General features: G+C 39.8%; 1 protein-coding gene and 1 long non-coding RNA gene across 2 annotated transcripts in view; one reads left to right on the top strand and one right to left on the bottom strand.

Annotated features, from left to right (window-relative positions):
• The window catches only part of DCHS2 (dachsous cadherin-related 2), a 250,293-nt gene that overhangs the window by 6,523 nt on the left and 216,719 nt on the right, over positions 1 to 27,051 (bottom strand). Inside the window, exons 15-18 of the mRNA XM_047857633.1 lie at positions 16,554 to 16,765; positions 11,994 to 12,145; positions 2,585 to 2,715; positions 281 to 567 (exon numbers count right to left, since the gene is read on the bottom strand). Coding sequence (XP_047713589.1) covers positions 281 to 567; positions 2,585 to 2,715; positions 11,994 to 12,145; positions 16,554 to 16,765 — 782 coding nt within the window. The remainder of the gene's footprint in view (positions 1 to 280; positions 568 to 2,584; positions 2,716 to 11,993; positions 12,146 to 16,553; positions 16,766 to 27,051) is intronic.
• On the top strand, positions 4,873 to 25,192 carry LOC125164935 (uncharacterized). Its single transcript, XR_007151876.1, has 5 exons — positions 4,873 to 4,984; positions 14,484 to 15,528; positions 18,304 to 18,420; positions 18,632 to 18,845; positions 25,122 to 25,192. It is a non-coding gene; the product is annotated as an uncharacterized LOC125164935 (long non-coding RNA).

The raw sequence follows: 27,051 nt of genomic DNA, 5'->3' as shown, positions 1-27,051 counted from the left end.
AGGTCAGTTCTGATTCTTATGGCCAACTGGACTCCAATCTCTACAAATGAAAACAATGGCAATATACACACATAAGAAACTGAATTGAATGAGCTACTTAATTCCATATGTACTTACCATAGCCTCCATGATACTGAATATAAAACCCTCAGCATCAAGTAAGGCTCTAAACACCATGAATACCGTCTGCCTAAATCCGTTTATCAACAATGGTAGGCTTACATTATTCCCCATTCTTTCCAGTCTGGCTGTGGTTTCAGCATATCTTTGAGCTCTTTACCTGGTAAGAATCTTGAGAAAATACTGGTGGATTATCGTTGACATCCAACACACGGACCATGAGTGTTCCCTCTGTGTGATGCACAGTATCAGAAATTTGGATGAGCAGCTCATATTCAGTAGCTTCTTCAAAATCCAATGTTTTCACTAGCATCACTGCTCCAGTGTTCTGATCAATGGCAAACTTGGTTCCAGGATTACTCTCTTTGGCGAAATTGAAGATGAAAGCTGGATTCAAATCCACATCATGAACGGATATCTGAGTCACAATCACACCAGGCAAAGAATCTGGAATAGTCATGACCAATGTCAGCCTCCATTAAAATGCATCCTTTGAAATACTTTTCTTTAATAGTTCAATCCAAACATTTTAACTTTAAGTCCAACATGAGTTGCTGTTTCTTGGCATGATTTCTCATACAAAGCTCATTATGAGCCGAACAAAAACTCTGAAGAATTTATGAGCCCAATAAAGTGAAAATTTACCACTGAGTAGGGAATTGAGGAGGTAGAGCATATTCGATTCTTATATTGCATTTTTTGTCGTATGCGTGCAACACAATTCCAGGACCAAGAAACATTCTCAGCCACTTATTTGTATACATAGTTTCTGTATTAAAATCATATAAACATAGGGGATATGGGTGGGAAGAAGGTTATTACTCAAAACATTAATACAAAGCATACAGTTTTGAAAAGTAAGCAAGATTTAAGTGAAAATATTTGTATACTAAAGTTAGAAATATAGTTCCTTGTACTTATTTTGTAAAATGATTTCTTTTGGGGTGGCACATACACTGCTTCCTTCTCTTAAAATCTGACTCCCCAAATTATCCAGACTGTTGAAAGACAAAGTATACATTGTGCTAGTGATAAAAGCAAATCTCTAAAATTATTCACCAAAACAAAAATCACAAAAGAGATGGCATGCTAAGTGCCCAACACACTATATGTTCTTTAGTCTAAACTGTCACAAAAGGGACCTCATTTTTTAAAATATTTACTTACTTTTGGGAAAGCACAAGTGGGGGAGGCACAGAGAGAGAGGGGTTCAGAGGATCTGAAGCGGGCTCTGTGCTGACAGCAGTAAACTCACTAACTGCAAGATCATGACCTGACCAAAGTCAGACGCTCAACTGACTGAGCCACCCATGTGCTCCAAGGGACCTCATTTTTAAGCTTACAAGTATGGTGCGGGTAGAAAGAAGAGGGCCACATACTCAGAACAGTTCTCCTGTCTATGAGGCTCATTGTAAATTTCATATTTCAGGCTTGAACATTCTGGTTGTGCATCAACCATCCCTTACCCGATTCAGTACATTTTGATTTATGCCATCTGTTCTCGTGATGTATTTACAATGGGTACATTGCTGCATTTTGATGCTAATGCATGTGCTTAAGAATAGGACCTTCGGTAAAAGCAAATGAAAATATATCAAATGGATGAGAGGCAGAACTGGAAAACTTTTTATGTGTAGAACACTTTAGAGTATTTTTAGGTATCTCTACACATCTACAAACAGATCCCTCTGTGCGTGGTAATTTGTCTGGAAAGTGAGCATACTAAAAGGTTTGAAACATCTTAGGAGTGAGTTGGATATTAAGAGTAAAAGGACAGTGACAAGAGAGGGGTGAGCACTTTTTGCAATTTCAATGATAAAAGAGTTGGGTTGGATTTACCAGTACAGCCCTTGACCATGGACAAATTTGGGACTGCAGACTATGGAGTCATATAACCCAGAGACCCAAACAATTAAGATTAATTAGCACATCATGTAAAATTTAATAGTTTCTCCCTCCACCATGAATGTGGGTAAAGTCTTTCTGTAAATGCTTAAGTTTAGTTTACACTAGAGGGAAGCAATGGCTTTGTGTGGTGAGTACCCCTTCACTTACTACTTGCCATAAATATACTGCAAAGACTGACAAAATTATCTAAGGACATCGCTCCTTCTCAGGGGATCATCACAGCTGGCTAAGTAGGCTTCTCCATAGAGGAGATTTCATTTTTGAGAACTATCGGCACACACAAAAAAGCTGTGTGGAATGACACTTTGAGCCTTGGGAATTGGCCTCCTGATGACTTAAATGCAAATCCCAGCTTTGACATTCAACTTCTCTGACAGTTGATATTTGAACTTTTGACCATCCATTTTCTGTTCTGTAAAATGAAGACAGAAGCAGTCTGGGTTGCATGGCTGTTGATTAGTAGGATTAGTACTTCTATTTGATATAATGCCTGGCTGAGAAAATGGTAGATGATATTACACAAGTTAAAACCATGATTCCAAACTGCCACACTTACTTTCTGCAATTTCCACTGCTCCAGAGGGGAGAAAAGCCGGGGCATTGTCATTTGTATCGGTCACCTGTATCTTGATCACACTTGTACCAGAAAGGCTGGGCATCCCCTTATCTGTGGCTTGCACAATCAAGCTGGTTTGGAAAAGAATCAAGGAATGTAATCCATTATCCAGAGAATTAGAAAAATAACAAATATCAAATATCCAGCTGACAACTTAAAAATGAGCTGACTAGCTACTTTTATAATTCTCCGCCTGCCTTTTTCTAAATGGTATCATTTAAGAAATTTATTTCATAAGAATGGTACCCTGAAATTTATTTATTTACTTATTTTGGTTTTTTTAATGTTTGTTTATTTTTGAAAGAGAAAGAGAGACAGAGTGTGTGTGGGGTAGGGGCAGAGAGAGAGAGAGGGAGACACAGAATCTGAAGCAGGTTCCAGGCTCTGAGCGGTCAGCACAGAGCCCAATGCGGGGCTCAAACCCATGAACTGTGAGATCACGACCTGAGCTGAAGTCAGATGCTTAACCGATTGAGCCACCCAGGCACCCCTGAAATTTATTTATTTTTGATGCATTTAGAAAATAAAATCCAGCAAGTCACCAGGGGTCATGTGGCATTTAAAACAAAGGAACCATTTCTGGAGACAGACCGTAGAATTCAGTCCTTTCCTACCAAGAACAACCTAAAAAGTAAGAACACCGACACCTGTTCTTTGGATAAGTAGACTGCCTCCACCTTATCATGAATGGCCTGGATATTACTACATATTTCCACTTTACTGTTCCAACAAAAGACAGAGCCACTAAGTGAGTGTTTTGTATTGATATTTTTTAGATCCAAATTCCAAATCAATAGAAACTATAGAATTGAGAGAGGACACTGCATGATTAACACATTTACAAAAATGGATGATTGGCCAGAATTATAGAGTCAGGTGAAAAATTTCATGATTGACAAGAATTTACATGTAGTGATTCCATCACTCTTGGATGATGGTACAACTGTCTCCAGAAACTAAATTAGAAACCTTATTAGTGTCTTCAACTTCTCCATTTCTATTACCACCTTTCCAACACCCAACTGATTATGAATCTTATGGATTTTACCTCCTGAATATCACTTGGATCAGTGTCCCCAACCATTGCACTCTTGCCTTCAGCTCCGGTAGGCTGATCAAACATCATGCTTTGCCCGGGACTGAAGGGTTTCCTGAGACATGGGACTTTCAGGTTTTTTTTAAAACCAGGAGAGTCCTGGGCAAACCAGAACAAGTTGATCTCTGTAGCCTCATTCCCTCATAATCTTTACCTGGAACGTTCTATCTTCACTATATCCTTTCTCAACTGGATTATTTGTTTGTTCACCAAAATCCCTACTGAAAGTCTCATCTGCCCCTCTGGATCTCCCCCACTGCAACTCAACCGCTCCATCTAAAAACCTGAATTGAAAAGCTGACTTCCCTATAAAAAACGTTTCCTTGGCTCTCCATGTCTACGAGGTAATCCAGGCCTCAAGCACGTACACATGACCTCCTGTGACTTGCCTGCTGCCTGGAATCCCTATCCTCATCCTACCCTCTTGATCTTCTGAAGTTCACATCTCTCTGAGAAGCTTTCACTGACCTCTGGTCTGATTTGGATGCTCCTTTCTCTATCCCACAGCACCCTGTACATTCCTCTGACACAGCGATTGTCACCCTTTGTTCTTAATGATTTATTATCTGTCCCTCCCGTAAGTTTCTTGAAGACAAGTAAGCTATCTTATTCGATTTTTAAAAATATATGTTGAGTGCTGGTTTCTCAAGATTGTCTAAGATTGTGAATGTATTGTATGACAGAGCCAGGATTCAAGCCCAGATCTTGGTTGACTAGAAAGCCTGTGCTTTACCATCTGAGCTCCACTACATATTTTCAACATGCCTGTCTTACTTACTGTGTATATATCATGCCCTAATATATAATCATTAGCTTTTCACTCCGCTCTAAACACTATGAATTCCAGGAGGGTAGCTGAGTCATGAGCTAAGCTGTCAATCAGAAGACAATCTTTAGTTTCGAGTGGTATTAGTCTTAGCCAGTGGTTGATGCTACCCTTTAAGAAACTGAGTCTTCGAAGTTGACACATTTCTACTTTCTTTTCCCTTAGCTTATCTGTTAAACGTTCTACCTTTCCAATCTAACATTTAAAAACGGTGTAACCTAAACATCAACTCTTTCTTGGTTTAAATCCCATTTAATAGCAAATAATCACTGGAACTACTGTTTGTGAAGCATGTGGCCTGCCTTCTACACTATCAGAGCTGGGACATCAGTACAACAACTACTTGAATTTCACACTTCTGGAGCTTCAGAATCATTCCGTGTGGAAAGTTTGTTTTGTGAGCATGGACATAAGTCAGGTACATATGGAATGATTTTACTAAAAATAAACAAATCATAATGTTCTCTGCCTCTGCTGCCTGCCCCTCCCCAATGTCATGCTAAAAGCTCAGCCAAGACATCAAAGTTATGGCTCTGTCAATTCCACGATAGCTGTAACCACCCTTATTTTTATGTTACAGTTTCAGGGGTTCTATATAATGCCTATGTCAACTTAAATGAGAATCTTTGATATGGTAGAAAGTACACCATTCAGTTTCAAAACAAAAGGATGAGTAAAAAGTTCCTCAGTGGCTTGAAGGACAGATGAAAAATTATGAAGGCAGATCCACCGAGATTGTACACATAACTTCTGAGAGACCTCAAGGTTTCTATGATGGCTCCTTGGCAGTCTTTGTAAAACTATCGCTTGTAGCAAGTCCAACTGGCTCCAGGTTTCAGAACTGCTGCCCTGATTAGCACATCAGCAGAGATTATAAATGAAACAGAACAGATTTAGAACCAGCCTATTCTAATTCAGAGCATATTTCTCTTATTCTATCAACCACAGGAAGCTTCTTTTATCATGTTAAATGTTAGACGGGACCTTGACCAGGCGGTATCCTTTCTGATTCCCATAATGAATACTGAAGGTGGTAGATGATTTTTCAAAACTCCCTCTCAACAGTATCTTAAATGTCTACCAAGAATTCCATGTTCTTCTGAAACTCTAAGAAAAGCAAAAGCTTATCAGCCAACATCAGAAACACCTGTGAAAAGAGCTATGCCTTCTAGTTATATCTACACAGGTGTCATCTCTTCTTCCTCCTGAGATTCTATGAAAATGATAGCAGAAGGAGTTAAAGTATATGTCCATAAGATTAAAAGAAAATGGGAGAAGATATTGGTGGGTACAGGTGGTGAGAAGTTTCAACAAGTTTCTGGAAAATGCAAGCAGATTTGGGAGTGGTTACAATAGGTGGGTGAAAGGAAACCACAGATTAAAATATATTAGGAAGAAGATAAGGAGGAGTGGGGAACAGACTCGCCCCCAAGTAACCAATGAGAGGCATAAGACACGATAAAGGGTACAGTGAGACACTGAGCTAAAAATAGCTTGCAGATTATTTTAAATTCAACATAAAGAACATAAAGAATCAAATCCCCTTGCCCATTGTTCTTCACTCCCAGGCAAAAGAAGGCCTGATTTTCATACTCAGTAAGTAATACTGAGGGACAGTCCTTGTAGAAATGAAAGCCCCTCCCAAAGAAAAAGGAACTTTCTAGATTATGTCATTCTGCAAAGTAGTCAACTTCCTCTCTAGTTTATCTCAAAGTGAAGTGTGCTGATCAGTAAGCTCTGGCGGCCCACTCACAGATTCTAATGACTTTGCCATTGCCTCACTCAGAACCATGCATGGTTAGTTACTTACAGCAAGTCTTCAGTATGAAAAGAGAGTGCAACACAGACAAGGAGAAGAAATAAACCCAAAGGAAACAGAGATCTTGAAAGGACAAAAGAAAATATGAAAACAATTCTAGTTAATGTCCTTGAAGAGATACCTGAAGATAATGCACGTATGAAACAAGAACAAAACGCTATGGAAAAGCAGAAAGATGAAGAAAGAGCTTTTGGGATTGGGGTAAGATGGCGGGCTCGCCGTGAGCGGCTGTCAGGGATGAAAATAGGTGTGCCGACAAGCAGATTTTAAAAGCAGTTACTCTTCAGATCATCTTCTTTCATACCACCTGATGAGCAGCTTGATTCACCATGGCATTAGCAGCCATAAAATGGGTGATATCAAAACAGAACTATCTGGAAGCACTTATTTCCAATTCAAAACGGAGCTTTATATTGTGTTTGTCATAAATCTACATAGTGTCCTCTTCCAGATAACTATAATTGCAAAGTAGAGCTTGCTTTGACATCTGATGGCAGGACGACAGTGTGCTACCACCTTGTGTGGATATTCCATATGAGCATACAAAAGTATCACAGACATCACAGGAAACTGGATCCTCCAAAAGACATGATATTGAGGTTTTCAGGAATCAAAAAGGTGTTGTCTTGTATCTCATTTAACATTTGAGAAAATGCAATTGAGTATATTCACTGTTAGAGCAAAACAATAAGATTTTTTTTTACGTATTAAAAAATAGATTTTGGAAATAAGAAATATAATACAGATACATATCTCCTTAAACTCCTTAAAGCAAGGAATAGGTTTTAGCTGATTCTAATCCAAACACATTTTGAATCCTTCTTCTTTACATAATCCAACCTCTCCCTGTGGTTTCTAGGAACGATCTTTTCCAGGTTCTGTTCCTTTTATTCCCTGAATCTATTCTGTTGGCTATTTGTCTGCCTCATCCTCAAGTAGTGATAATCCCCCAAATTCTCATTCCCTGGATGAAGCTGAAATCTCAATCTTGGATGAAGACCTCTTTCCGGAGCTCCAGATCGGTATTTTAATTGCCTTAGGAGTGTCTTTACTTTTGATCTTGTACTAGTCCTTCAAACTCAAAATGCCCTGAAAAATATCCCAATCCCAATTCCTGCCTTTCCTATGAAGAAATTTCAGAATCACTTTCTATCTCATATCTTGTTGAATAAATTCAACTGTTGACCCTGTTTCCATGGATTCCATATCTGAATCACTTAGCAAGTATGCGCCCTCCTTCCATCCCTGCTGCTTCATCCTGGTAACAACAGATCTTTCACAGCCATTGTCTAGCCTAACTAATCTGTCTGATGCTGGTTCTCTTATCTTGGGATGCATCCACTACCAGATGTCTTTTAAAAATAAAGATCTGAGGGGCGCCTGGGTGGCTCAGTCAGTTAAGCATCTGACTCTTGGTTTCAACTCAGGTCATGATTTCCTGGCTTTGTGGGTCTGAGCCCTGCATCCGGTTCTATACTGCCAATGTGGAGCTTGCCTGGGATTCTCTCTTCCTCTCTCTGCCCCTCCCCCACGCATGCTGTTCCTGTCTCTCTCAAAATAAATAAATAAACTTAAAAAAAAATAGAGATCTGAACATGCACTCAATTGCTTTTAGATAGACTATAGAATCAAGTAAAATGGAAATTTTACCATTATATGTAGTATAAAGTCCCTCAAAACTTGACTGCAACCTACCAGCCTCTTTTTTTGTTTGTTTTATTTTTCAGGTCATGGTGAGCTTGTATAACATAAAAATGTGACTTACATATATTGTGAAATTATTATCACAATAACTTAGTTGCCATCCATCATTTCATACAGACACAAAAAATGGAGAAAAACCATGTCAACCATGTTGCATATCACATCCACAATTAAGAGTATCTATTTCCCTTGTAACTGAAACTTTGTACCTTTGACTACCTTTCTCCTTTTCCTCTGTGTCCTCAGCCTCTTTTTCATTACCCCACACTCAGGTGCTTCTCAGGTGCATGCACCCCTTGTTACTGCCAAACATACCAAATGCTTTTGCATATCCATGAATTTCTGGCTTTTTTCCCCAAAATGTCTTTTATTCCTTTTTCATGGGGAATCAACAAAATGGGGTTGCCATTCCAGCGCTGCTGTTTATGAGTCATGTATCTTGGAAAAGATAATCAACATTGCAGTCCACTTCCTACCTTGTATACATAACTGCTTTGCACTATTTCTCTCCAGGTCATAATGAGCCCTCCGTGGAGAGTATGAGTTTAGTGTTGCTCTTTGACCTTGAATATTTATGCTACAGAAATTGAAGTTTTAAACCTTTAACTCATATTTGCCTAAAGTTTTTTTTTCCTTTTCTGTTTTGGGTTTCATAAATATACAAGTATGGACTTTACAGATTCATTCACATGGTAGAGTAGGAAGCCCTACAATGACCACTCACATGGGCAAAGATCCCATCCATTCTACCATTTACACGCTGCATATTTTTTGGCAAAAACCTTTACCTCTCTGAACTTCAATTTCCTCTTTCTATAAATCTTAATCTGTTATGAAAATTTGACATATAAAGCAGCTCCATAAATGGCAACTATTGTGATTATTTTTTAAGCTTATTTTAAGAGAGAGAGAGACAGAGAGTGAGAATGAGCAGGGGAAAAGCAAAGACAGAGGGAGTGAGAGAATCCCAAGCAGGCTTCATGTCATCAGTGCAGAGCTCACAAACTGTGAAATCATGACCTGAACCAAAATTGAGCCGGACATTTAACTGACTGGGCCACCCAGGCACACCTGTAAATATTGTGATTATTAATATGCCTTCTGTCATGGGTTATAATGGCACTTGATTTTTGAGTTCCCTAAAAACAAGAACTCTTTCACACATCTTTACATCCCTGGCCTCACGCTTGGTAAATAGTTTTTAAAAATCAGAAATATCAGTCAGATAGAACCTAAGGGCTATTTTATAATTTGTCATCACCTCTCCACTGAATTTTCTTATATGTGGCTTAATATGAGATCTAAAAATCATTTAATTTTTATTTAATGCATTTCTATTGAGTATAATCATAACTGATTTTCCCTTCATTTTATATTGTAAAACAGAGGGTTAGAATTGGGAATGTTTTCTTCAATCTGACAAAATAGCAATACTTCAAAAGGAAAGTCAAAAGGCTAAATGGCACCATTTCCAAAGCATCCACTAATGATGTAGGAGGCTATGGGAAAATCATCCTGTATTTCCCACCACTTTAAACATCAGCGAAAGCCCTAAAGAGGAAGAGAAGCCAAAGGGGAGAAACATGAACAGGCAGGAGATTTAAAATATTTCCTGGCCTTGGTGATAGTGGAGACTGGGGGGCGGGGGTGGGGAGGGTGGCTCAGGGGTGCGTGGGTGTGTGCGCGTGCGCGCCATGGTTGTCTCTTTATCTCTCAGTGGCAGTGTGTGTATAGTTCAAAGTCTCTCAATTCCTGCTTCTCTAGCCTTGCGTGAAATTCTTCATGGGGAATTGGAGAGGGGCACTTTTAAATACTAGGGCCAATTTAGACGTTGGGAACATTGAAATGATGACGCAAATAGGAAAAAGCTGAAAGGAGTCAGATTTAATTGCTAATTAGGCTCCATTGAGTAAGAAGTACGTTAGGGCAGAAAGTCATTACAATCCGGAAATGCTTAGTTCCTAGAACACAGCAGACCTTTAATAATCTCCGAATTTGTAATCACTCAGGTGGCACTAGGCTGAGAATTACCTGCAGTCATCTACGGAGAGACAAAACCGGCTCTAGGCTTAAAATGACTGTAGAAACAATGTAGCAGAAATGGGTTTTAACATACTTATACAGCCGGTTTTAATATATTTATACAATAAGTATCATAGCAATTGATTACATTAAAATATTACTCAAAAAAAAATCCTACTGGCTATTACAGGGTAAGTTCTTAAACTTTTAAAATGCTTTTGAAGTCATATTTTGAAATATATTAAACAAAAAGAACTAAACAATCAAATTTTTAGAGCCGGGAAGGTTTTCAGAGGTTAATTAATCCAATCCGCCCTGTAACAGATCCCACTGTAATCCGTTCTCGCGGCTCAACCACATGCGTCTACTGCACTTTCTTCATAAAACATGAAAGTAGTCTGGCCTAGGAGAACATTGGCACTCAGGTCTTTCATATGCCTGTTTTTCCCCTGCGTAGAAGGTCTGCTCTGTAGGCCGTACAGTGGAAACAGCGTGAGTCAAAATCAGAACACTTGGGCGTGAGCCTATGTTTGATCATTAAGTGGTTCTGTGGCCCTCAGCAAGCCACCGTGTGTCTGCTGTCTTACCCTGTGAATGAGAAAATGCTCCTTAGCTTCCTCAGGAGGGGACTCTGAAGATTGAGGGAAACGCTGTATGTGTGAGGCCTTTCAGAAGAATGTACGAAATATATGAATATAAAGCACCCTGAAATGCACAATGAGAAAGCCAAGCCTCTGACCCCAGCTTTCCCCCATGACCACTTCTCCAGAGACAAACAAGGTTAAGTTTCCTATGTTTTCTTCCCAAAGTAGAGTAGATGCGTGTGCCTTGGCTCAGGCCTGCAGAATAAGCCCCAGCGTGCACCTGATTTCTCCCACTCACTCATATCCTATGGCTCGCTCCTTATTGGCACTTACAGAGAAAGCATGTTCGCCTGTCAAATCGCGTGCAAGGCTGGGCCATCATTCTTGAGGCAATCCCTGTACTTGGACATTTTGCATTTCTTAGAGTCTTTTCCTTTTTCTTTTATAGACTGTGATGCCATAACTATATCTGCAGGTATAGCTAGACTTTTGTAGCACTGACTTTTGAAAATAACTAGAAGACCCACAACACTAGTATTCTCTTTTATAGGATTCTGCATAATTCTGTGTACCTTGAACTCTAGACAAAATATATTTAATGTTGAATGTATGCTTAACAAGATCATTTCTATTAGGATACAGTACTGCCACAAGGACCCGATGACAGGGTTGTACTTTCATACACAAAACTGAGTACAGACTTCAAAAGAGAAGGGTGCCTGGGTGGCTCAGTCTGTTAAACATCTGACTTTGGCTCAGGTCATGATCTCGAAGTTTGTGGGTTTGAGCCCTGCATCTGGGTCTGTGCTGACAGCTCAGAGCCTGGAGCCTGTTTCGCATTCTCTGTCTCCCTCTCTTCCTGCCTTTCATTCCCTCTCTCTCTCTTTCTCAGAAATAAATAAATAAACTTTAAGAAAAAAGAATTAAAAAAAGAAATGTCATTCAGTCTTCACTATTTTAAAAAACAATAACAATTATAGAGCACTCTATAATTCAGCAGGCATTTCACAAATACTGTCTTTTTTAAGGTCTCTCATTTAGTACTTAATAGCATCCAACATTCATAAAAGCTCAGAACTACAGGGGACCCTAAAGTTCTTCCAGTGTAATCACCTTTTCCAAATAGCAAATACTTTCTAAGACTCCTTCAGTGTATCGCAAGGGTGATCATAAGTTGGATCAAAGGGGAACATGTTTTACAACTTAAACTTACATAACAGGAAGTCATGGCCAAAGCAACAATTTTGTCAGCAACAAGCAGAATAAATGAGCAAAATGGACCTGAGTCTGGGACAGACCTGTAGGAATTGGTGAACTCATAATCTAGAATCGCATTTGCTGTCACTACACCACTCAGCACGTCCATGTGGAAGGCATCCCCTTGGTTTCCAGAGAGAATAGAGTACTCAATGAGGCCATTCAATCCACTGTCCAGGTCGGTAGCAAAAACCTGTGAGGAAGCAACTCTTCCATTAGATAAGAGTGTAATCTGCAATATGGGTTTAGGCTGTTTTTCAAATACACTGTGAAATAATTATGAATTGTCAAACACGCTCTAAAAACAATGATCAAAGGGCTAGCAACAAATGGCTGAAGCTTACATTTATAATACAGTAGGAAATGGGTGAGAAAACTATTCTGCATGCTCATTCAAAGGATTTCCAAATAACTTTCAGTGGGAGTAGCACATGTTTTGAACTATAATTTTAGGCAAGAGGAAAAAATACAGGGATACCTCAGAGTTATTGCAGGTTCAGTTCCAGACCACCAAAATAAAACAAATATTGTAATGAAGCAAGGAAAATGAATTTTTTGTTGCCAGTGCATATAAAAGTTATGTTTACACTCTACTGTAGTCTATTAAGTGTGCCATAGCATTGTATCTAAAGAAACAATGTGCATATCTTCATTTAAAAATACTTTGTTGCTAAAAAATGCTAACCATCATCTGAACTTTCAGTGAGTCTTGCCTCTGTGTTGATGGCTGCCGACTGACCAGGGTGCTGGTTGGCGAAGGCTGGGGTGGCTGTGGCAATTTCTTAAAATAAGACGACAATGAAGTTTGCCACATCCATGGACTCTTCCTTTCGTGAATGATTTCTCTGTAGCGTGTGATGCTGTTTGATAGCATTTTACCCACGGGAGAACTTCTTTCAAAATGGGAGCCAGTCATCCCAAACCTTTCCCCTGCTTTTTCAACTCAGTTTCTGGAATATTCTAAATCCTTTGTTGTCATTCCAGCAGTCTTCACAGCACGTTCACCAGGTAGAGATTCCATCTCAAGAAACCACTGATCGCTATCACCATAGCAGATATAGTAATAACGAAAAAGTGTGAATATTGCAGGAATTACCAAACTGTGACACAACGTGAGCAAATGCTGTTGGAAAAATGGTGCCAATAGACTTGCTTGATGCAGGCTGCCATAAACCTTCAGTTGGTAAAAAAAACAAAACAAAACATTACAGTACCTGTGAAGTACAATAAAGTATGATAAGACAAGGTACTGTACTTGAAAAGAAATCTAATTTGCTTGAATAGAGGGTTTCCAGTACTATATTTAGATTCATGCCAGTACCAGAAAATGGAAGAAATCTCTGCATAGTGAATGGTAGTCGTTCATTTGCTGTTTTTCCTGCTTAAAGTATTGCCTGTAAAATAGGCCATATGTGGATTTTTTCATATTTTATTGAAAGTCTCATTTTAGAAGGACTTTTAATTAATGAAACAGCCTAGATTTCGTGCTAGCAAATTTAGATCCTGATCATTTATTCAGGAAATTATCAAAGTAATATTGAAGATGAAACAGAAGTTTTGCATCATTCTCCATGGAGATATATTATTTAGTCTGCATTACATTTTAATCACAAAACTAATTCTATTAGTGAATTCGAGATCTTGTTTAAGAATAAAGTTACCGATTAATTAACAATTTTTCCTACTTATTTTTATCTTCTGTGTCCCTCAGCTTTGGCCTGACTGCACCTCACATCCCCATCATCTCTCTCCTGGTGGGCGTTTGCTTCTAACTCCTTCCCCTCTCAATCTATCCTTCACACTGTTGCCACATCTCAGGGGATCCTGAGTGGCCCAAGTGGGACATCGAGGACCTCATCAGGAGGGCACCCAAGTTAGCTACTCAGTAAGGAAAGGCAGCAATACACAGTTCCTTCGAGATCACCAGGAAAAGAAACTCATATGCATCTGGGTAGAATAAAACCCATCGTGTCCCCTGAGTGCTTGAAGTGTTACAGAGAGTAGGTCTCCCAGGAGGTGTACCAGTTAGGGTTTTAGGATGCCAGCAGTACATATCTGCCAGGGCTAACTTAGCCAGGAGAAATGGATCCGAAAGACGGCGTTCTGAGGTGCCTGGGTGGCTCAGTCAGTTAAGTGTCTGACTTTGGCTCAGGTCATAATCTCACGGTTCGTGGGTTCAAGCCCCGTGTCGGACTCTGGGCTGACAGCTCAGAGCCTGGAGCCTGCTTCAGATTCTGTGTCTCCCTCTCTCTCTGCCCTTCCCCCACTTGTCCTCTCTCTGTCTCTAAAATAAATAAACATTAAAAAAAAAAAAGATAGTATCCAGGGCACCTGGGTGGCTCAGTCACTTAAGCATCCAACTCTTGATTTTGGCTCAAGTCATGACCCCAGAGTCATGGGATTGAGCCCGATGTCAGGCTCCATGCTAAGCATGGAGCCTGCTTAAGATTCTCTCTATCTGCTCCCCTCCACCAATCATGTGCTCTCTCTCTCTCTCTCTCTCTCTCTCTCTCTCTCTCTCTCTCAAATAGAAATAAAAATTTTAAAAGTCCATTAAAAAAAGAAAAAGGAAGATAGTGTCCGGGTGAAGGCCAAGAACCTGGGCCACTCTGGGGGCACAGCTTTGAACTGTTTCCACCAAGGTAAGTCAGCTCTCCTGTGCCTCTGTGCTGGTGTCTTACCACTCAAGATTCAAATTCTAGGGAGAGAAAGTCTGTATGAGACTGAGGCAGATGACAACACCTTTGACAGGGGACAGGGAACAAGTCACTACCTTGGCTGACAATCTCACCAAGACTGCATCTGACAGGGGATGGGCAGTTCCTAAGGTAAGTTTGTGGGGCTATAACCAAAAGCGGGAAGTCTGCACAGTGTGCCGGCAAAAGCAAGAACTACCACAAGTACTATAACTCCAGGGCCTTCTACATTCTTATTTCTCTGAACAGAAACACAGGGAGATGGCAGGTCTGGCTTCCTGAAAAAGTCAAATGACCTAAAATGTGAAGAACAAAGTTCATTGTATCTGTCCCTGACTCAGCCTTCTTGAAGTTTGACCTAATCTGACGCACTGGTGGGTCAGGCTCTCACTCACTTGTTGTACCTGGGCTTTAACAGTGTCTTCACCTTCTTGTATTCCACACTGAGCAGTCTAGCTCTATCCAAGTCAGGATGCATGACAAAGAAGTGCAAGGCATCAGCATCCCAGGGCAGGGGCCCTCTGTGACAAAGCAGGCCACACAGTGGCTCTGGAGGCGTCTGTCATCCCCGCTAAACAGGTATCACTGAGCAGGGTGATACAGATTGGAAAAGTGAATGCCCTTGCTTTCTTCTTCAACATCTCAGTCATGGCTGAAGCCGAAGTAAAGACACAGCACTTATGGGACAGGCTGGCGACTGCAGCCATCAGGCTGCTGTCACACAAAAGAAATCTGCAAAGAGAGCAGAGGAAATCCTGGGGCATGGAGCTAAGACTCCAAGACTCCTGAGACTGCACTGGTCTTGTCTGCACCAACAGAGGGGCACATGTGTATCTGGAACTGAACTGGAAGTCAAACAAAGGCATCTCTCCATATGCAGGTGAGGGTACCTGCACAGCAGAGCATTGTGGGAGGTCTTGTCCACCAAGTGTACTAACCTGTCATCTAGCCTCCTGACCCCATCCACCTAGAGAGAAAGGAGTGCGATCATCACTAGGGGCCGGATCACAGTAGAGGGGTTACAAAGGCCAAAGGGAAGGCCCTGGTATGCCGCTGACTTTGCCAGGAAGGGGTTTTTATACTGATTTCCTGTGTGGGTTCCCACGGGGTTGTGCATTTCCAAATGTCCAAGTTCTTGAGTATAAAACAGCAATTCAACTGTGATGGGAAAGGTAAAACTGGGTACTAGTCCCAAAGTAGGAAGAGAGACTATCAAGGATGAGTGGGTTTTAGAGCCTGAACAAGACTACCTTAACAACAGATGATCTTTTTCACGGCCTGGCCCTTTTTTCTGAGATGGCATTAGGCTGGAAACAGCGGATCTGTGCCTTTCACATAAAATGTCCGCAAATTTTGAACCCAGGGAGCTCTCCCATGCATCTGTGCCTCAGTCCACGTTGCTCTGGCTGCAGCTCCCCCTGGCGAGTACCTGCTCACCCTTGAAGACCAAGTGTAAATATCATTCTTCTGTGAAGCCTTATGCTGTTTCTCCAGGAAGAGTTTGTGTCTCCTCTTTGCTCCCATGACATTAAATAGGCACTTCTATTTAACATTAATAATGTGCCTTTAAATTAGATACTTACTTTTCTGACTTCCCCACTAAATTGTACACATGGCAAGATGAGCTGTTTTTGTGCCCCTGTATACTCCCTGCTGGTGCTGGACAGAGTCCCTAGGGACAGCAGGTGGGTACTAACTGAGCACGGGATGAAGAGAGGAAGAAACATGAACTCAGAAACTCTAAACTTCAGACTTCCTTCCACCTAAGCTTTCATCCAGTTCATCACACATTTTATATGCCCTGGAAACATTTCATTTATGTCCTAGAAAAAGCTTTAGATATTTTGATGTATACTGGTGACAATCCCCACACACTCACACATCCACAAAACGCATTTCTGTTACCTGTATGATGCGAGCATTGTAGAACTGGCCTTCAGGCACTGATACTTGGTACACGCTCTGCCCAAAGCACGGTAAATTATCATTCACATCTTGTATCAAGACTGCTACTTTGCTGAAGGCCCTATGCCCCCTACTTTCTGCTAAAATGGTGAGTTGTACTTCATCTCTGACTTCAAAATCCAGAAACTTGGGTTCTTTCACAGTGAGTTCTCCTATTTTTATTCCGAGGGAGAAAGAAAAAATGATGTTGTAGTTAATTATTTAGGAAGTTCCAAATCACCTTTGACTCAAACGCTTGCACCATCACCTGTCCCTGAAAGTCTCCCATTGGCCAGCCTCCCTTCCCTCCCGACTGGGGTCATTGTGAAAAACGTTGAGAATGTGCTGGTATTTGCAAGGTTCAGACATGAGGAGGGAAAGAAAGTATGAAATAGCTGATATGTGGGAGCTGTCTCTTAAATCACCCTTCTCTCTCCATATTTAGTCCATCACCATGTCTGCAAAGTTGACCTTTCAAATGTCTTTTCAATCCACCCTCCATCTTCACTGTTGCTGCCTTCCTCCAAGCCACCGGTATTTTCCATCTTGTCCTCTGCTTTAGGGGTCCTGTGAGATCACTCACCTGGTCTCTGTTAATCCAGTTCCCATTCTGAACTGAATAATACAAATGGACACTGTCATTGTTCCACATAAATCCCTTCCATGCTTTTCCACAATGATTATGATAGAGCTCAGCATTTTTAACCACCACAGGGTCAACTTGCTCAGGACTTTCCTGCCTAAGGAGTCTCCTTTGTGCCAGTCCCCACTTTACTCTCTCTGCTCTGCTCACAACTCTCATAAATGTTCTGTTCCTCAAATTCTCATTTCAGAGTCGCCATGCATGCTTTTCCATCTGCCTGGCATGGTCCCCACTTCTGTGCTTCCTCAGGGATCTTTCCATATCAGCCACCTCTGTATGTACCATCACTATGGTCAGCCTGCAACAGACTCTCACAAAGTTTCTGCATTTACTGTACTCACCTATTCCAGTCTGGTTACTCCTCTTGGTTTAGAAGCTCACAAAGGTACGGATGGCTGCCTATCTCTTGCACCGACCGTCATATCCCCAGTACCTACTTAGCTCAGGGTCTGGCCTACCGAAGGCACTCAATAATACACATTAACCCTAACCAGGTTAGGGAAACTGACTCTTGAGGCTTATACCTTGTACAAGTTTCTCCCCCAATTTAAGAAAACGTCTCCCCCCCAATATAATTTCCTTCTCTACTTTCTGCTCTGTTTTTTCTCCCTTTTTACTGTCAAATTTCTTACTGAATTTATTACTATTGTTATCTAAGTATCATAATTTACTTAGTTCTTACTGTCAGAAATTCTACCAAATGGAGATTCATTGAATGAGCACAGATTTGGAGTTTGAGACACCTGAAACCAAGCATAAATCCTAGCCCTGGCTATTTAGTTTAGGTAAATTACCTGGCTCTACCACCAGTAAGTTATTCAGGTTCCATGGAGCTGGGTTTCCTTTTCTAGAAAATGAGGATATTAATAATGACTTTATAGGATTGCTGGGAGAAAGAATAGAATGCATATGTAGAATGTTCCTTTGCAGGAACATGATATAGATTGCAGTGTCCTACCCATGTTTCTCATCCCCACCATCATCAGGTATAGACAAGTATCTATAAAAGCTCTAAATTTAGAAAGAAAACATTTAATAGCCATGGACTAATTGAAGTTTGATCTTCAGGTGAAAGAACCTGTACTGTTTCTGGAAGTATGGCCTGGAAGCCACAGTTCTTCCTGTTCTATTGGAACCAGCTTCCCTAGACAACCAGGTTAGCCCAAGAAAACGTCAGGCTCTTAGGTACTTACCTGCATGTTAATGGGAATCATACCTTGCTCTCGTATCCTAACTTTGGTATTGAGAGGTTTTTTGTTGTTGTTGTTTTGGGGGGGGGGGGAGTTTTATAGCTTCTATTCTGTTATTAAGAAAAATTAAGTATATTCTATAAGAGTAACTCACTACACTACAAAAGTTGAAATTTCACAAACTCACTTTTATTTATTGTCACCAGATATCAATTCAGAAAACCAAACTACATTTACAAACCACCATCTGATGTTACCAACACCCCTGACGGAAAATTTAGGGTAGATATGACTGTTGGCAGCTGGAAAAATCATAAAGATGCATTTTGATGAGCTGATGATGAAAGAAGCTGGTCTTCAGAAACTGTGGAACAAGGTCTGAGCTCACAGCCCCAAATGGCCAAGGAACCCTAGACTGAGGTAGGCCCAAAGCACTCTTCCAGAACTCTGTCTCCACCAAGCAGAGCACTTAGCTTGCTATCATGTTCTGTTACTGTTAGCAAAAGAAAAATAAAATAGAAATGCAACACTATATTGCCAGTGTCACTTAGTAGAAAGTGTGCCAATTATAGCGCAGATCAAAGTGGATTTTTTAATAAAACGCTTGTGTCTAGGCTTTGATAATTGGAATTTTGCACTTGGAATGGATCTGCAGTTCTAATGCTTTCCTTGCTCGGTTTTTATTTTTGGCATAATAATTGGCATATGCTGTGAACGTTGTGTAAGTAAGAAAGACAATAACCCGTCTGTCAGATGACTCAGGGCTGGCACACCTACTAGACCCGCCTTTGCCTTGGATGATATGTGTATATTCTTCTCAGAGATATCGAGGATTTACTGTCACCAGTGAGATGCGAGCACCACTGAGCTCTCATTACGGGCAGTAGGCCACGTTTTCCTTACAGTAAAAGCCTTGTGGATACCAACTTCGTGTTCATTCTTACGTGTTACTGTGCCAGTGATATAACAACGTGAGAATGAAACTGCAGTAACATTTTCTTTCCGATATATGTACACATGGAGCTTTTGCCCAAGTTATAAAATACACATCAAAACGAGATTTAGATTCTCCAAATGCTAAATGCTCAAGAGCATAATCAGGTGACTTCAATCCATTACAAACTGTGCATGTGCATATGTATATACCCAAAGCAGAATGTGATAAATATTTATGTTGTCCAAAAGCTTTTAAACTATCTCCTGCTAAAACTGCATCCTCAAAACATTGCAAATTTGATCATTTTGTTTTATGTTAATCTACCAAATCATGGTTGAATACTACCATTTGTTATTTACATACATGACGTTAGTAAAACTTCAAAATTCTTTCTAGTTTGGACAGTGAGTAGATGTTTTTAAGCTAAAGTGACAAGGAGTTTGAATATAAAAGTAAACCTTTGGTTTGTGACTACAAAAGAGGGAAAACACTGGCACAAACAGACAGAAAACAGTTCTCATCAGAGATCCATGTTATCGTAACTTATTAAATCAGTAACTAATAAAATGGATTTCTCACATTTTTACCTTTAAGAAGAGTAATCATAACCTTAGAGAACTTTACTGATTTTTCATACACACCAGTTTTCTATTTTAACTGGTATAATGGCTTAAAATACATATATATCATAGGGGCGCCTGGGTGGCTCAGTCGGTTGAGTGTCCGACTTTGGCTCAGGTCATGATCTCACAGCTCATGGGTTCGAGCCCCGCATTGGGCTCTGTGCTGACAGCTTGGAGCCTGGAGTCTGCTTCGGATTCTGTGTCTTCCTCTCTCTCTGCCCCTAACCCAGAGCATTCTGTCTCTTTCTCTCTCAAAAATAAATAAACATTAAAAAAATTTTTTAAAAACCCCACTTATTTAAAAATACATATTTATTATAAAAGCTATATTAGGTACCTTTACATACAAGTTTGAAGATTATGCGATGAAGGTGGCATGAAAGATGAATTTAATATAATAAAAGGTTTTTAAAAAAGTTTCTTGACAGCAGTTTGGAAGACCTCATAATAAAAACAACTAAAATGCTTGATGAAGTGTGTGTGTGTGTGTGTGTGTGTGTGTGTGTGTGTGTATTGAAATGAATTGTTGAGTTGGTATAGCAGAAAGGAATCCTCAGAGGACAAAAAAATAACTGAAAACAGTAATCCATGGAGTTAAGCAAGCACTAAAATCCCATTTTGATTCGAAAAGTCTCCAACCTTCTTCCTTGAGATTCATCTCTGATAGTCCCACAGGGTAGGAAAGCAAGGGAAGAGGCCCGAACCCAAAAGGTGAAGAGTCTAGTGGGAAACCTGGAATAAAGCTGTAAACTCAAAGGCTACCTATGCCTCAGGGGAATGATCAATATTTAAAAGACAAAAACAAGTGAAGAACTGATGCACAGAAACCTGTTTTTTGTGACCTTGGTGTTGGTTGGGAGGGAGAAAATGTTTCTGCTGTGAATTCATTAACTTAAGAACAATTTATGGTAGCCACACTTTCACAGCTATATATTTGTAAAAACCTTCAATAATTAAATTTAGGCTACTCTTTGCTTGATGATGTACCCGGGCAATTTGCAGAAGGAAAACAAATCCCCTCTCAAGGGCATGAATTCAATCTGGTCTGCAAAGAACCCTCCCAGAAAAAGTTTCAAGGATAATGAGCAGCTCATAGTTAATGAGTACAAAAATCACAGAGAAATAAAGTACCATGAGTGAAAGGTAGCAAATCCACAGAAATATGAATAAATCATCAAAGATTTAAGATGCTGGAATTATTGGACACAGAATGTGTCTTTCACATATGTTTAAATACATTTTTAAGGGGCGCCTGGGTGGCGCAGTCGGTTGAGCGTCCGACTTCAGCCAGGTCACGATCTCGCGGTCCGTGAGTTCGAGCCCCGCGTCGGGCTCTGGGCTGATGGCTCAGAGCCTGGAGCCTGTTTCCGATTCTGTGTCTCCCTCTCTCTCTGCCCCTCCCCCATTCATGCTCTGTCTCTCTCTGTCCCAAAAATTAAATAAACGTTGAAAAAAAATTTTTAAATACATTTTTAAAAGCTTTGAAACATGAGCAAGGAATACGAGACTACTTTCTTACAGGTTTCCAATTATGGAATGGATAAATCACAGGGATGAAAGGTACCACATAGGGAATATAGTCAATAATATTGTAATAGCAGTGTATGGTGACAGAGGGCAGTTACACTTGCGGTGAGTGAAGTATAAAACCTATAGGCTTGTCAAATCACTATGTTGTACTTGAAACTGAGGTAACACCGTGTGTTAACTATACTTCGATTTTTAAAAAAGAGATTACTTAAAAAAATTTTTTTTTCACATTTATTTATTTTTGAGAGACAGAGACAGAGCACAAGTCGGGGAGGGGCAAAGAAGGAGACACAGAATCTGAAGCAGGCTCTAGGCTCTGAGCTGTCAACACAGAGCCCGATGTAGGGCTTGAACCCACAAACCGTGAGATGACCTTAGCTGAAGTCGGATGCCCAACTGACTGAGCCACCCAGGGAACCCCAAAAAGATATTATTGTTTTTACAAGACCGGGAATTGTTGACAAAGAACCAAAGGGACTTCTGGAAATAAAAAATACAGTTCCCTAGATTGAAGACAAAGGGGCAAGGAGATAAAAATATGAAAGATAAATGTAGGAGAGAGTGTCTGGCTCAATACTTGTCCAACCAGAGTTCCCCCCAAAAAGATACAAATAAGTTATATTTAGATCAACAGCTGACTTCTTAAGGCAACAATTAGAAACCAAAAGACAATAGGATAATATCTTAAATGTGATGAGAGAAAATAACTGTGAACTTAGACCAGCAAAAATATCTTTGGAAAACAAGAATTAAACAAAGACATTTTTAGACAACCAAAATCTGAAGAAGTTTACTATGACAGACTCTCACTACAGGATGTACTTTAGGCAGGAAGAAGATGAAAGCAGAAGAAAGTCTGAGATGCAAGAAAGAACAGTTAGCAAAGAAGCAGATAAATCTGTTTAAAAATATTCATCATGTCTAATTTGAAAGAACTAAAATTATAACCCACAAAAATTTATAAATTGAAACAGGGATATTTGGAGATAAAGAATTCTAAGTCTCTTGTATTATTCAGGAGCAGGATATTGGTTAATGTTAGAAGATAGCTATATAAATCCAACAAACACAGGGGGAAATGGTCATTTTCAGGTAATGATTGTATATTTTGAATGTTCAGAAAAATATTAGAACCAATAAGAGTTTACAGGTTTGCTAGGTACTAAATTAAAATGTAAAAGCCAATTTGAAGTATACCTAACAGCACTGTCATAAAAATCATTTTTTCCATTTACTTTAGCAGGAAAAAGTATAAAGTATTTAGACTAAATCTAACAAGAACCATTCATGCCTGGTATAAAAAATGTAAACCTGTATTAAAATATATTAAGGAATAAATGGATGTGATTTTATATATCATCCCTGAATTAGAAGACAATACCATAAAGATATTAGTTTTCCCCAAACTGATATTTAGAATTGATACAATTCCAATAAAAAAATTCTAGCAACCTAAATGTCTGTTGATGGATGAATGAATAAAGAAAATGTAGTCTATACATACAATGGCACATTATTCAGTCTTAACAAAGAAGAAAATCCCACCATATGTGACAACATGGACGAACCTTGCGGAATTAGGTTAAGTCACAGAAAGACAAATATTGCATGATTCCACTTATATGAGGTATCTAAAATAGTCAAATTCCTAGGGGCAAGGAGTAGAATTGTGGCAGCCAGCTGCCATGGGGGAGGGGCAGTGGGGAGTTGCTGTTCAGGGGGTATAAAGTTTTAGTTGTGCAAGGTGCCTAAGTTCTAGAAATCTGAGAGACAACACTGCCCCAATAGTTAGCAATACTGTATTGCACACTTAAAATTTTGCTAAAAGAGAGAAAAATAGAGTTAAAAAAGAGTTTACCACAGTTTAAAAAAAAGAGAAGTTTTGGTAGATGATTATTAACTATCCTACATAGCTATACAGGGCTTTGTGAGGAGGATACTTTGGCCTGATAACTTAATTACTTAATTCTAGATTGGGGCTATGCAACTGTTTTGGGCATTTTCTTTGTTAATTAGGGTGAGGTTCCACCTGAAATTAAATATGCATGCCATGATTACATGGGCTAAATGCATGAAAGGTGTGGATAGATGTTCCATCACCCAAAGACTTATGAATAAATCTTTTCTCAGAAAAAAAAATCCCAATAGGCTGTGTGTGTGTGTGTGTGTGTATGTGTGTGTACATATGTGTGTGTGTGTGTGTGTGTGAAAACTTGGCAAGTGGGTACAATGATTTATATTAGAGCAAAGGGCCAATAACATCTAATATACTCCTGAAGAACAGGAGGATGGGGCTGCTTCCTTGGTATGAAAACTGATTAGAAAGCCTACATGATTAAGGGAGTGTGGTAGTGCTGTGTGGATAGAAAAGGAGATGAATGCAAAGGAGTCAAGGAGCCTCTAAAGGGTCATGGGAAAATAACATGACTCTGAGGGTTTCGCCATTGGGATAACTGGTAATCCTCTTTTTAAAAAAGAAGAAGAGGGGCGCCTGGGTGGCTCAGTCGGTTGAGCGTCCAACTTTGGCTCAGGTCATGATCTTGCAGTCTTGAGTTCGAGCCCCGCGTCGGGCTCTGTGCTGACAGCTCAGAGCCTGGAGCCTGTTTCAGATTCTGTGTCTCCCTCTCTCTCTGACCCTCCCCCGTTCATGCTCTGTCTCTCCCTCTCTCAAAAATAAATAAATGTTAAAAAAGAAGAAAAAGAAAAAGGAAAGTTATCCCTAACTCATGCAAAACATGAAACTCAATTCTAGATGCACTACACATGTAAACATGAAACAGGAAAACTATAAAAAGCTTAAAAGACAATGTAACAACATATTCATGATCTCAGGCTAGGGAAGAGTCTCTTCGCCTACAAAACGGGAAAATCATAAAGTAAAAGGCTGATTAATTCTAACTAAAAAATGTGCCAGTAAGAGAGTGAAAGACAAGTCACAAAATAAAAATTTTCAAAAGAAAAAAAAAACAGACAAAGGGGGTGCCTGGGTGGCTCAGTTGGTTAAGTGTCTGACTCTTGATTTTGGCTCAGGTCATGATTTCACAGTTCCTGTGCTGACAGCACAGAGCCTGCTTGGGATTCTCCGTCTCCCTTTCTCCCTGCCCCTTCCCTGCTCACTCTCTCTCAAAGTAAACAAACATTTAAAAAAAGCAAAGGACAAATGCTAATAAAATATGTTAAAAATCCGTAGGCTTCAGAAAGAGAAACATAAGCAACCCAGTAGAAAAATAGCAAAGTGTATCAGTCTGCATTTTTCATATGGGAGAAAATAGGAATGGCCAATAAACTATAGAAAATGCTCAGATTCATTAGTAATACAGAAATGCAAATTACAACCCCAGTGAGATACCACTTGGCACCTGCCAGATTGGCATAAGAAAGTAGGACGCAAACAACCGCGATTGCCCCCATTCAGTGCTGGTGGCACGTGAAGTGGGACAAAGCAGTTTGTAGAACAATTTGGCACTATCTGTAATGCCGAACATATGCATCCTCTGATGTATATGCCCAGCCTATACTCTAGGGCCTAGAGAACTCTTTACATATGTGCCAGAAGACACGTACAAGGTTTCTCCTAAGAGCGCTTGTTATTGTATCCCCACACAGGAAAACCTCCCTGTCCATCAGCAGTGGAATGGATAAATAAGTTGTGACATAGACTGACAACTGAAAGCCACAAAGAAATGAAAATGAAAGAAACCCATCTGCACACATTAACAAGAAGGATTCTAATTTTGAATAAAAGGAATCAAATTTCAATAAAATACATAGACTATGAATCCATTTATATAAAATTCAAAAATAAGCAACCTTAAACAGCTTTATTGTATAGAAGTGCATTTCCTGTAAGTCACGAGGGAGTGATTATCCCTGAAGTTGGGACATTAGTCAGCCTGGAGCAGTAGAGAGAAAGGATGCAATCAGAAAAGGGCTCAGAGGGAGCACCAATGATGGTTGTGTTCTATTTTATGATCTCGGCTGCTACTTATTCTTTGCTACTCCTCATTAATGTGTGCATAATGGTTTATGCACTATAAGTCACAGTAAAAATGTTGAGCAAAAGAAATCAAGTCATAGAAGAGAGTACGTTAGCATGATTCTGTTGTGATGTTTCAAGCAAGGTAAAATGAAATAATACGTTGTTTAGGGATCCAAAGACAGTGGGAAAATTATAATGAAAAAAAGGCAGTGATCAATACCAAATTCAGATTATTGGCTACAGACTACCTCAGATAAAGGAAGAGAGATGTGAGAGGGAAGGGACACAAGAGGGCTTCCTGAGGTCCTACTAATGTCTCCTCTCTGGAGATAGGTGGCAAGTACATGCTCATTAAATAGTTTTATATGTCTTAGCATATCATCTTGTAGCTGTTTCACAGTAAAATTTTGAAATAAATTTCAACATAAACAAATATTTAATTGAAAAGCAAAGAGTTATCTGTGGATGACCTCTTTGGACTAACTGTAGGCATATTTTACCTGAATTTTGATGAGAGCCTCTAGAAAAAATAGGGCCATGCCGGGGTCATGTTAAGGGTGACGTGGCAGAAGGATGTGGGTAGCCTGGGGAAATGTGCAGTCTCGGCTACTGGCCTTATTCCTAAACATTCTATGCTCCTTTCCCGGAACTTAAGATACCCGGACTACTAGAAGATTAAGGCTTTGTGATGTTCGCAAATGACCCTCCTGTCAACAGACAAGGTGCTTCCTGCACCACCCTTGAACCAGACGTTGGGGTGAAGAGATGAAGAGCTACCTCAGAAAGGCTGCCAACCAAAGGTGGTGTGGACTAAAAAGTCGTTAACACTCCCCGGGACGAGAAGGCATTTGCTTAAGAAATTGCCCCCTTCTCAATTCTTCCCATGTGCATGTAGTACAGATTAAATAAAGCAGTTGTATGGTAATATAGAAATTATTAAAAACATTCTTCTTGAGGTTTGACAATGCAGCAGTAGATATGTATCTAGTTGTTGGTCAAAAAGTATGTTTCAAATAATCAATTGGTATTCATTTAAAACACAATAATGGTCTTATTAAAGCTAAATTTAATACATGCTGTATTTGGAAGTAATTTCTTTACCACCACACAGAAACCTTTCCAGCTGTCCTTTTTTGTTGCATTGTTGACATTCAGTGGCGCATTAAGAAGAATCTCATGGTGAAAATGCCCTATGGCTAGACATGTGTGGTTATTTTCAATTCAAACTCAATATTGATGGTCTCCCTACTATATCTCCCACTGCCCCAAATAGATGAGACAGTTATAAGTAGAAACCAATTTGTCTTCGAAAATTCAAAGGGTAGGCTAGATACTGCCTAATTTGGAAACGTGAAGAACAGGATTCTTAGCAAGTACATGTAAATAAAGAAGTGATCTTGATTTCTCACAATTTCTCATCAGCTACCATAAAAAATTTGTTTCTTGTTTACCTTTTCAAATATATTCCTCTCATGTTTCTACCTTTCAAATTTTGAGTTTCCTTTGCGGAAGTATTTCTTAATAGTAACATTAAATGGAGCAGGAAATAAAGTTATT

Source organism: Prionailurus viverrinus, chromosome B1 (assembly GCF_022837055.1).
Source record: "Prionailurus viverrinus isolate Anna chromosome B1, UM_Priviv_1.0, whole genome shotgun sequence".
NCBI lineage: Eukaryota > Metazoa > Chordata > Mammalia > Carnivora > Felidae > Prionailurus > Prionailurus viverrinus.
Note: the sequence above shows the minus strand (reverse complement) of the source record. Positions and strands in the feature narration are given on the sequence as shown.